An 11,061-nucleotide genomic window follows, 5' to 3' on the forward strand; every position below is an offset into this window, starting at 1 on the left:
CTCCGCTGGGCCGAAGACAATCAGTCGGTGATCTCGGCAGTTCACATCCCGGGCAAGGAGAACTTTGCGGCGGATTTTCTGAGTCGACAGGGTCTTGCGTCCGGGGAGTGGTCTCTTCACCCCTATGTTTTTTGGCAAATATGCCAACGCTGGGGGACCCGGGACGTGGATCTGATGGCATCCGGGTTGAATGCCAAAGTACCCAGGTTCGTCGCACGGTATCGAGATCCAAGAGCAATTGCCGTAGATGCACTAGTCCTATCTTGGAACCAATTTCGTCTTCCATATCTGTTTCCTCCTCTAGCGCTGCTCCCGAAGGTAGTCGGGAAGATCAAGACAGAGGGAGTTCCAGCAATACTAGTCGCACCAAATTGGCCTCGGCGGTCATGGTACGCAGACCTGGTGCAGCTGCTTGCCGGGGTTCCTTGGCAACTTCCAATGCAGTCAGACCTTCTGTCGCAGGGGCCGATATTCCACCAGAACTTAGAGGCCCTACGTTTGACGGCCTGGCCATTGAATCTTGGATTCTGACCCAGGCCGTTTTTTCTCAAAAGGTAGCTTCCACTATGATTAATGCTCGAAAGACAGTTGCGTTGCGCATTTACCATCACACCTGGAAAGTTTTCCTCGTATGGTGCAGGAAGCAGGGTCTTCCTCCTCTACGGTTCTCCATTCCTAATATTTTAGCCTTTATCCAAGCTGGTCTGGACTCAGGTCTCGCACCAAGTACCCTTAGAAGGCAAATATCAGCCCTATCGGTTCTTTTTCAGCGAAGGATCGCTATCAATTCGCAAGTGAAGACGTTTTTTTCAGGGAGTCTTTCACATGGTTCCCCCTTACAGAGCTCCACTAGAAGCTTGGGACCTTAACTTGGTCTTGAGTGCTCTACAGGAAGCTCCATTCGAGCCTCTCCAAGACGTCTCTTCAACGTACCTTTCTTGGAAGGTTCTGTTCTTAGTAGCTATAACCTCCATTAGACGAGTGTCGGAATTGGCGGCCTTGTCCTGCCAGTCCCCGTTTTTACAATTTCATCAGGATAAGGTGGTGCTAAGACCAGCACCTTCTTTTTTGCCAAAGGTAGTGTCCTCGTTCCACATCAATGAGGACATTGTCTTACCTTCTTTTTTATCCCGCACCAACGCACCGTGTGGAAAAGGCTCTCCATACCCTGGATCTGGTGAGAGCTCTGAGAAGATATGTTTCTCGGACCGCTTCTTTTCTACAGACGGATGTACTGTTCATTCTTCCTGTGGGTCATAGGAAGGGACTCGCAGCCTCTAAATCGACCTTAGCCAGATGGATACGAGCCACCATTCAGGAGGCCTACCGCATCAAGGGCGTAGCTATCCCGGCTGGGATCAGGGCACATTCCACTCAAGCGGTAGGGGCTTCCTGGGCACTTCGGCACCAAGCATCAGCAGAACAGGTTTGCAAAGCGGCAACTTGGTCCAGTCTGCACACCTTTTCCAAACATTACAATATCCACACTCAGGCCTCTGCTGATGCAAGTTTGGGAAGGAGGATTCTTCAGGCTGCGGTATCACACCTATAGGCGGTAAGTGCCTAAGGGGTTTATTCTAGTAAGTTTTCTTCCCACTCTGGGACTGCTTTGGGACATCCCACAGTCCTGTGTCCCCCAATGAGACGATGGAGAAAAGGATTTTACGGTGAGTAACACAAAAATCCCTGTTTCATCCGGGCAGACTTTACTATCAGGGAAAGTCACCCTTTTTTCTCTGCGATATGCTCACTCTGACGAGTCTTTGAAGCTAGCTGCTCTGCTCTTTCAGACTTTTTTTCCCTTATTACCTTCAAGGCAAGGTTGTCCTCAGGCCATCCCCATCCCTTGTTACCAAGGTGGTACTGTATTACCACTGTTATGAGGGCATAGTTTGTCCCTCATCTCTTTCGGCACCAGTCCACAACATGGAATGAGTTCCCCATATTCTGGACGAAGTGACTGCTCTGAGTAGGTATGTCTCAAGGACGGCGTCCTTCCGACGGTTGGACGCTTTATTTGGGCTTCCTGACGGTAGAGGAAGGCTTCCTGACTTTTTCAAGAAGGGTTTAGCCGTTTCATCGGCCATGATAACATGGTGAATTCGTTATACCATCCAGGAGTCCTTCCGTGCTAGATGTCAGCCTATCTCCCTGTCTATCGAGGGTTCTAGGCACCAGGCATCGGCAAGGCACGCCTGCAAGCTTGCGGATTCGTCCAGTCCGCATGCATTCTGGAAGCACTATAATTTCCACAGATGTGAGCCTGGGCAACCGGACTCTGCCGGCCGCGGTGGCGCATTTGTAAGTAGCGGTTACACAGGGCCTGATCTGATGTCCCCACCCAGGGACTGCTTTGGGACGTCCCACGGTCTGTGTCCCCCAATGAGGCGAAGGAGAAATAGGGATTTTTATGTACTCACCATAAAATCCTTTTCTCCGAGCCATTCATTGGGGGACACAGCTCCCACCCTGTTATTAGCTTATGCTTGTTTTTATAATCTGACATGCTATACTCTCATATATAATATGACATGCTATACGCTCATATGTTATTGATCTCCTACTGCTTTTGCACCGAACTGGTTAGCTGAGAGCCAGCAGGAGGGTGTATACTGCAGGGGAGGAGCTAACTTTCTTTGTATCACTTAGTGTCAGCCTCCTAGTGGCAGCAGCATACACCCACGGTCTGTGTCTCCCAATGAATGGCTCGGAGAAAAGGATTTTACGGTGAGTACACAAAAATCCCTATTTTGGTCTGTACTGTACATCTGCGCAGAGACAAGGTTGTTCTCACTCGCTGACAGCTGCGGAGCTATTGGGAATCAGAAGTGTTTGATCAGTCGGGTCTGTCAGTTGCAGAGCTGTGGCCCCCTGAGCGGTAATGTGACCCCCGGCGGCTCTAATTCTGCGCTCTCCCCCAGGATGACATGTCCGCCTTCTACAACACTCCCCCGCTCGGCAAGAGAGGGACCTGCAGCTACCTGACGAAGGCCGTGATGAACATGCTGCTGGAGGCCGAAGTCCGGCCGGGCACCGACGACCCCTGCAGCGTCAGTTAAAGAGCCCACCCCGCCCCGGGGGTCTTACACAAGGCTTGGCTTCTGCTTTTCATTGCATTAAGTAGGCTGTAACGGCCGCTCTGGGACCGGTCCCCTATATCGCAGCGGTAGATACCGCAGCAGAAGCGGGCAGAGTCTTCCATTGTTACCTCCTCTGCTTGTTGTCAGCGATTGCAACCATTCCCGTTTCCATCCGAATGCCGAAATATCTCACAACTGAGGGTTTGTTACAATCGCGTCCTGTAGCTAAAGCTGCACTGATACATTGCAACCAACCATCAGGACAGGAGAGAGGTTAGTGTCATCTAGGCTGGATATCATTAGTCTGCAGTCACTGACAGAAAGCGGAGATCGTGAAGAATGGAGACACGACGTACGGCAAAGCTCGATGTTATAAAACTCGGGGGGGGGGGATTTAAAAGGAGAGTACACCCCTCTTCTGTATTGACTGCTGCTCGCTGTTATCAGCCACGTGTTTATAGTTTTCCTCCTTAAATATTTCTGCGTGTGACTGATAAAAGCCGCTAGTGTCACAGATGGCGGCTGTGGAGACGCATTGTTGTGCAGATGCCCTGTGTACCGGCCCCTGTGATCACGCGCTGTCCTATGTACCCTCCTATATATATGTTAGATTCTGGACTTGTATTTAGTTCTTTTTCTGCTCCAATCACAGCCAAAGCTGCAACGACAATCGTGCTGCTTTCAGACACCCGTGCATTGTGGGTCACAGGACTAGTTGAGAAGTAACCGCAGCTTTGGAGGTGAACGGAGGAGAGAATACTCACAACTCCTCCACATAAGATTTGCATGATGGGATTTTCCTCTTTTTTTTTTTTTTTTTTTTTTTTGCAGTTTTTTGGCGTCCGCTCCGGCGGAGTGTGTGTGACCGCCGCTGTCAGTCATTTACCCAGAATCCCTTGCACCTGGCTGCAGCAGAGACAATTAGCGATTTTTATGGCGTGAGAGAATAAATAAAGGGGCTCGGACGAGTGATTTACATTTCTTGCCCGTCTTTTTATTTCTCGCTTTTATACTAATGGCTGCTCCGGGGCGATATTTGTTATGTAATGTATTTATTCACTGGAATTCTGGATCCATGGAAAGCATTCTGTCTCCTAGATCTTAAACAAAAAAAAAAAATTAAACTAAGAAAGAATCCCCCAAGGAAATTCAGGAGAGTAAAGTGCAGCCATTTTCTCAGAGTAATGATACAAAGCGCCAAACCCTCTGCATAGATGGAAATTATAAACGTTCCGATGCCTGCAGTCACCACTAGAGGGAGCTGTAGAGATCCATAGCGCATGAGCTCCCCCTTTTGGCGGCACATAGAATTTTATAACGGAACTAGGATTGATGGATTCACTGAAAGCAAGCAGCATTCTTGAAACTGGGCAGGATGGAAGCAGAGGATTTTAAAGTCGTCCCTTCATCCTTACAGGAGAGGGTGATGTGCGTTCAGCTCTGCTACATGCGTACTGACGAGAGCTGCCGACGCTTCGGGGCCGGTCGTGTCGGTATTACTCACATTCTGCCTGAGCGGAGCCGTCGATTATTGACAGGCCCTAATAGTCGGGCGCAAAAAGGGCGCCAGACGTTCTGCATCCCCCACTAATCTGACAGAAAGCATCCCGCCAGAAGTGATTGATGCGCGGACGCTCTTTACCACGGCCGGGATGATGTCTCATGGCGTCTCGAATCCCTGCTACCGAGACATTCAGATTTCATGCTTACTAATAGAAGACGACAAGAATTCCTGGAATTGGATGCGACTGTGGCATGGGAAAATCAGAAAGCACGATGGTCACCGCACGGTCACAAAGCGAATACTAAGCAGAGAAATCCTGGACAAATAATTAAGCCGTGTCCTTCACTCGTCCTCCAAGTGCTGATGGGGCCGATGGACTCCTCGTCAGCGACTCCTCATCTTCCCAATCATGGGGCCGAGCAACTCCTCGTCTTCCCAATTGTGGAGCCGAGCGACTCATCATCTTCCCAGTCACTGGCTGAGCGACTCCTCGTCTTCCCGATCGTGGAGCTGAGCGACTCCTCGTCTTCCCGATCGTGGGGCCGAGCGACTCCTCGTCTTCCCAGTTGTGGAGCCGAGCGACTCCTCGTCTTCCCAGTTGTGGGGCCGAGCGACTCCTCGTCTTCCCAGTTGGGCCGAGTGACTCCTCGTCTTCCCGATTGTGGGGCCGGCGATGTGGCCTGATCCGCTCTGGAGAGATGGCGGCCAGAGCTGTGGAGATTATGGCTAACAGTCCATGGTAATGACATTATTTGCCACCCAGCTTTCCTGAGCGTGCAGGACCCACCACGTAGACATCTGGGGCGCTAACAATCTCACCGCTCAGCGCCGTCATATTCTGCTGCAAAAATATGGTTAGAATAAGAAAAGCTTTATTATTCCCATCCTCGTATGAAGAAGTCCCAGAGCCGGCGAAACCTGCAAAAAACCAAATCATGACGGACAAAGCACTGAGCAATCCTGTAGGGGCCGCGTAATGGCCGAGGATAGTGTGCGGAGGTCCTCTCTGTGTGTCTCATTACCACCAGTCTCACATCAGTAAAGGTAGACGCCCAGACCCCAGTACCTGCTAGAACCAGTCATTGTACAGAAAGAGGATGTGAGCTGTGACATCCCCTATTGTAAATGGTGGATCCTGTGTTATCTACTGTATATAGAGGTGTTATCAGTCATTGTACAAGAGGAGGAGGTTAGCTGTGACATCACCTATTGTGAATGGTGGATCCTGTGTTATCTACTGTATACAGAGGTGTTATCATTCATTGTACAAGAGGAGGAGGTGAGCTGTGACATCCCCTATTGTAAATGGTGGATCCTGTGTTATCTACTGTATATAGAGGTGTTATCAGTCATTATACATGAGGAGGAGGTGAGCTATTGTGAATGATGGATCCTGTATTATCTACTGTATATAGAGGTGTTATCAGTCGTCATACCGGAGGAGGAGGTGAGCTGTGACATCACCAATTATGAATGGTGGATCCTGTGTTATCATCTGTATATAGAGGTGTTATCAGTCATTGTACAGGGGGAGGAGGAGGTGACCTGTGATATCCCCTATTGTGAATGGTGGATCCTGTGTTATCTACCTGTATATAGAGGTGTTATCAGTCATTATACAGGAGGAGGAGGTGAGCTGTGACATCACCTATTGTGAATGGTGGATCCTGTGTTATTTACTGTATATAGAGGTGTTATCAGTCATTGTACTGGAGGAGGTGAGCTGTGACATCACCTATTGTGAATGGTGGAGTCTGCATTATCTACTGTATATAGAGAAGTTATCAGTCATTGTACAGGAGGAGGTGGTGAGCCGTGACATCACCTATTGTGAATGGTGGATCCTGTGCTATCTACTGTATATAGAGGTGTTATCAGTCATTGTACAGGAGGAGGAGGTGAGCCGTGACATCACCTATTGTGAATGGTGGATCCTGTGTTATATACTGTATATAGGGGTGTTATCAGTAATTATACAGGAGGAGGTGAGCTGTGACATTACCTATTGTGAATGGTGGATCCAGAGTTATCTACTGTATATAGAGGTGATATCACTCATCATACAGGAGGGGGAGGAGGAGAACTGTGACATCACCTATTGTGAATGGTGGATCCTGTGTTATCTATTGTACATAGAGGTGTTATCAGTCATTATACAGGATAAGGAGGTGAGCTGTGACATCACCTATTGCGAATGGTGGATCTTTTGTGTTATCTACTGTATATAGAGGTATTATCAGTTATTGTACAGGGGGAGGAGGTGGGCTGTGACATCACCTATTATGAATGGTGGATCCTGTGTTATCTACTGTATATTGAAGTGTTATCAGACATTGTACAGGAGGAGGTGAGCTGTGATATCACCTATTGTGAATTGTGGATTCTTTTATCTACTGTATATAGAGGTTATCAGTCATTGTACAGGAGGATGAGGTGAGCTGTGACATCACCTATTGTGATTGGTGAATCCTGTGTTAACAGTACTTTTAATCCTGCCTGTAATGATAATGAGAAGCTTAAGGACCTGCGGTGACACGTATCCTGTTGCCTGATCACTTGACCAGAACCCGGAAGTGCTGGCCAGCAGCGCCAGTGTACAGCAGTCTAACGGTTCCCAGGGATCATCCCTTCAAGCGCAAACTGGGGTTGTGCAACCCCATTAGGTGAGTGGCCACTTGGCGCCAGTTAATCCACTAAATCACCAGGTTTTACACATTTTGTTCTCCTTGTTTTTGTTCTCATTACATGTCATGATAGTGAGACTGCTGACAAATCTTCTGTACAGAACGGGAAGTGCGAGTCTAAAAAGATAACTAGTTATGTTTACTAAAAATTGTGATATGAAAAATTATCAACATTTAAAAAAATAAATAAATAATAATATACACGTGACAAAAGCCTGATAATGAGGTCATGTTCTGCCAATACCTTCCCTTTAACACCTTGTTATATGAAAGGCTTTCCATGCAGATTCCTATATTATGAAAAACAGCGCCACCCCTATCCACAGGTTGTGTGTGGTATTGCTTCAAAGAAGCTGAATATAACCCATGGACAGGTCTGGCACTGTTTTTTGAAAAGTTCTGGAGAACCCCTCTAATAGGAGATTAGCATCCTATACTCCAGTCACAGCCAGAGCTGCATTTACATATGATCAGCCCCTTAGTAAATGTCCCTGTTCTGCAGCTTCAGTAAAGTCCATTTTTTTCTTCCTTCCTTTTAGGGGAGATTTGTGCAGAAGCCCCCCGCAGTGTTTTGCAGCTATTCTGCGCTCGTCCATTGTGGTGGCTTGCAGCCATTAGTTCTGCGCTTGCCCCCCGCAGTGGCTTGCAGCAATTAGTTCTGCGCTTGCCCCCCGCGGTGGCTTGCAGCCATTAGTTCTGCTCTTGCCCCCCATGGTGGATTGCAGCCATTGGTTCTGCGCTCGCCCCCCGTGGTGGCTTGCAGCCATTGGTCCTGCGATCGCCCCCCCCCCCCCCGTGGTGGATTGCAGACATTAGTTCTGAGCTCGCCCCCCGTGGTGGCTTGCAGCAATTAGTTCTGATCTGAGCTCACCCCCGTGGTGGCTTGCAGCCACTAGCTCTGCGCTCGCCCCCTGTGTTGGCTTGCAGCCACTAGTTCTGCGCTCGCCCCCTGTGTTGGCTTGCAGCCACTAGTTCTGCGCTCGCCCCCCATGGTGGCTTGCAGCCATTAGTTCTGCACTCGCCCCCTGTGGTGGCTTGCAGCCATTAGTTCTGCGCTAGACCCCCACGTCCATCTGATGGATGCCAGAACTGCGGCGACTGATCATTTACAGCTCGCTCTTTGCCAACCTGTTTTAGAACAAATAATCGTCCCCCTTTTCTGAAAAATCTTGGAAAATATAAATATAGGCGACGTCTCGCCGTCCGTATAGTCAGCGATGAATCACGCGGCATATGTGGGCAGCGCGGGGACCCACCATGCATTAAAGGGGCCTTAATTACAGCTCCGAGATGAAGAAACTGACATTTGCGCAGGCAGCACCCAGGAGTCGCAGCAGCTTTATATGCAGCTGAGGGATCGGGCGCATGAAATGTCACAATGTGTCGCTTCCTGGGCCAGATGGGGCTGAGTGATGGCAGGTCACCGATCCCGAGAACAAGGCAAGGGGAGGATTACCGCCTGCAGCATCTTCATCTACAGCCACTAAATGCTGCTGACAAAGGGTTAAATCTCACTGTATGGGAATGGAAGCATTGGGGAGGCTGGAAACCTGCACAGCTGAGGTTTTGCTACAATTGTATCCAATGTAGACAATCCTCTGAGGCTGCCCAGACACCAGACTGATACATTGTAACCAACAGGATCAGGTCCAGACGATCATTCGCGATCACATCCTTGTTACAGTGTATCACACCTGAGTGCAGGGAATTGCTTTTCATGCAGTTTACTATATTAAGGTTCTAAAACACAACAAGGCCACTGATGGCCCAGGAGATGAGCCCCAGGGGCACCTAGACCTCGCCGGTCACAGCGCAGCTCTGGGAGCGACGCGCCATCTGCATATGACAGCAGCAAAGCTGTGATGTGATGTGTGTGTGATGGGAGCAGTGTGGACGCCTGCCACATCCCTGACTGCTCCGCTCTGCAAATCTATGCGAGCTGTTACCGAGCCGGCGCAGCCCCGAGAGCCTGGAGACCACCAGCACTCTGCTCTGGGGGTGATAAATATTATTACTGGCACAATTTCATCAAACATGTTGTGGTCCCCGGGCCGGTAACATGGAGACAGAGGAAAATAATGTATGTGCAAAGTGAATGCAGCTCTGGGATATAATACAGGAGGTAACTCAGGATCAGTAATGTATGTACACAGTGACTGCACCAGCAGAATAGTGAGGGCAGCTCTGGAGTATAATACAGGATGTAACTCAGGATCAGTAATGTAATGTATGTACACAGTGACTGCACCAGCAGAATAGTGAGTGCAGCTCTGGGGTATAATACAGGATGTAACTCAGGATCAGTAATGTAATGTATGTACACAGTGACTGCACCAGCAGAATAGTGAGTGCAGCTCTGGGGTATAATACAGGATGTAACTCAGGATCAGTAATGTAATGTATGTACACAGTGACTGCACCAGCAGAATAGTGAGGGTAGCTCTGGAGTATAATACAGGATGTAACTCAGGATCAGTAATGTAATGTATGTACACAGTGACTGCACCAGCAGAATAGTGAGTGCAGCTCTGGGGTATAATACAGGATGTAACTCAGGATCAGTAATGTAATGTATGTACACAGTGACTGCACAAGCAGAATAGTGAGTGCAGCTCTGGGGTATAATCGCAGGTTTTTAATAGTATTAGTCTTTTCATATGAGCCATTTGAGCCCCTGGATTATATATATATATATATATATATATATATATATATATATATATATATATATATATATATATATATATATATATATATATATATATATATATCGCCCATATGCCCATTAGTGGTCTTGTGATGGCATGCACTTGCCATGTTTGCTCACCCTTCCATCAATCCTATTGACTCCCGGACCCTCTCGGATAATGGGGGTTATCCACACCGAGGTCACCACATTGGTATCCGCAGGTCGTCATTTATCAAACCCTACACCAAAGTTTCTCAATTATTCGTAGAGTGTCCCCGCAGTGAACAGCGTCTCGGTCAATTTCAACTTTCCTCCTCATTAAAATCCTATTTTTTGAGCCAATAAAAGGAGCGGCGCACAAATCCGATCACATGAAGTTCTGCCGGGTGCAAAGCACAACTCGTTATGTGAAGATCAGTCACTTTTAATGGATGTAAATGAGGCTTTATTGCAAAAAAGACCGGAGCAGAAGTCAGGACGTGATCATCATTAATATCTATCATCCACGAAAATAACAAAAAGGACAAGTATCACTCCAGTTATGCACACCACGTAAAAATACAAGCATAATATATGGAAAAAACACAAGATTTTATTGACACACAATAAAACATAATGAAAAACAACAAGCACAGAGCCCTGTCCATGCCAATAAATAAAAACTGAATAACAATAATTATTAAGCAAAACAATAACCAATGCTATAAGCCCGTCTGTAACCTAACACTCAACACACCAAACTGACCAGAATGAGGTAAGTAAGCCCCTGGACGGTATATAACACCTATGCGGCTCATGGGACACTGATATAAGTATGGTGCACACTAACTAAAAAATGAAAACCCAAAGCACAAAGGTGGACAAAGGGCCGAAGCCCAGAGGCCGCCAATAAGACTCCCAGACAATGCTGGGGAAGAAGTTACCAAGGAGCGAGGCGATGACCGGTGAGTACTTGGTACTTGGTACTTCCCCTGACGAAGCTCTCTTCTGAAGGGCGATACGCGTGGGGCTGCACTGGCCCTTGTCCTGCCTGCCTACCTGCCTGTCTCTCCAGTCTCCTCACCGGTCATCGCCTCGCTCCTTGGTAACTTCTTCCCCAGCATT

The 11,061-nt window shown here is 48.1% G+C and overlaps 1 protein-coding gene across 7 annotated transcripts in view; it reads left to right on the top strand.

Annotated features, from left to right (window-relative positions):
- Window positions 1-4,056, top strand: part of PHKB (phosphorylase kinase regulatory subunit beta) — a 168,673-nt gene extending 164,617 nt beyond the window's left edge. For 4 of the 7 annotated variants that reach the window (XM_077288747.1, XM_077288745.1, XM_077288748.1 and 1 more), the window contains 2 exons: window positions 2,922-3,050; window positions 3,912-4,056. In XM_077288747.1, coding sequence (XP_077144862.1) covers window positions 2,922-3,050; window positions 3,912-4,022 — 240 coding nt within the window. In that variant the 3' untranslated portion in view covers window positions 4,023-4,056. Of the gene's footprint in view, window positions 1-2,921; window positions 3,194-3,911 lie in introns of those variants that run through there. The other 3 variants (XM_077288751.1, XM_077288750.1, XM_077288752.1) reach the window with 1 other exon arrangement.
- Window positions 4,057-11,061: the final 7,005 nt, after the last annotated feature.

This window comes from Ranitomeya variabilis, chromosome 2 (genome assembly GCF_051348905.1).
Source record: "Ranitomeya variabilis isolate aRanVar5 chromosome 2, aRanVar5.hap1, whole genome shotgun sequence".
Taxonomy (NCBI): domain Eukaryota; kingdom Metazoa; phylum Chordata; class Amphibia; order Anura; family Dendrobatidae; genus Ranitomeya; species Ranitomeya variabilis.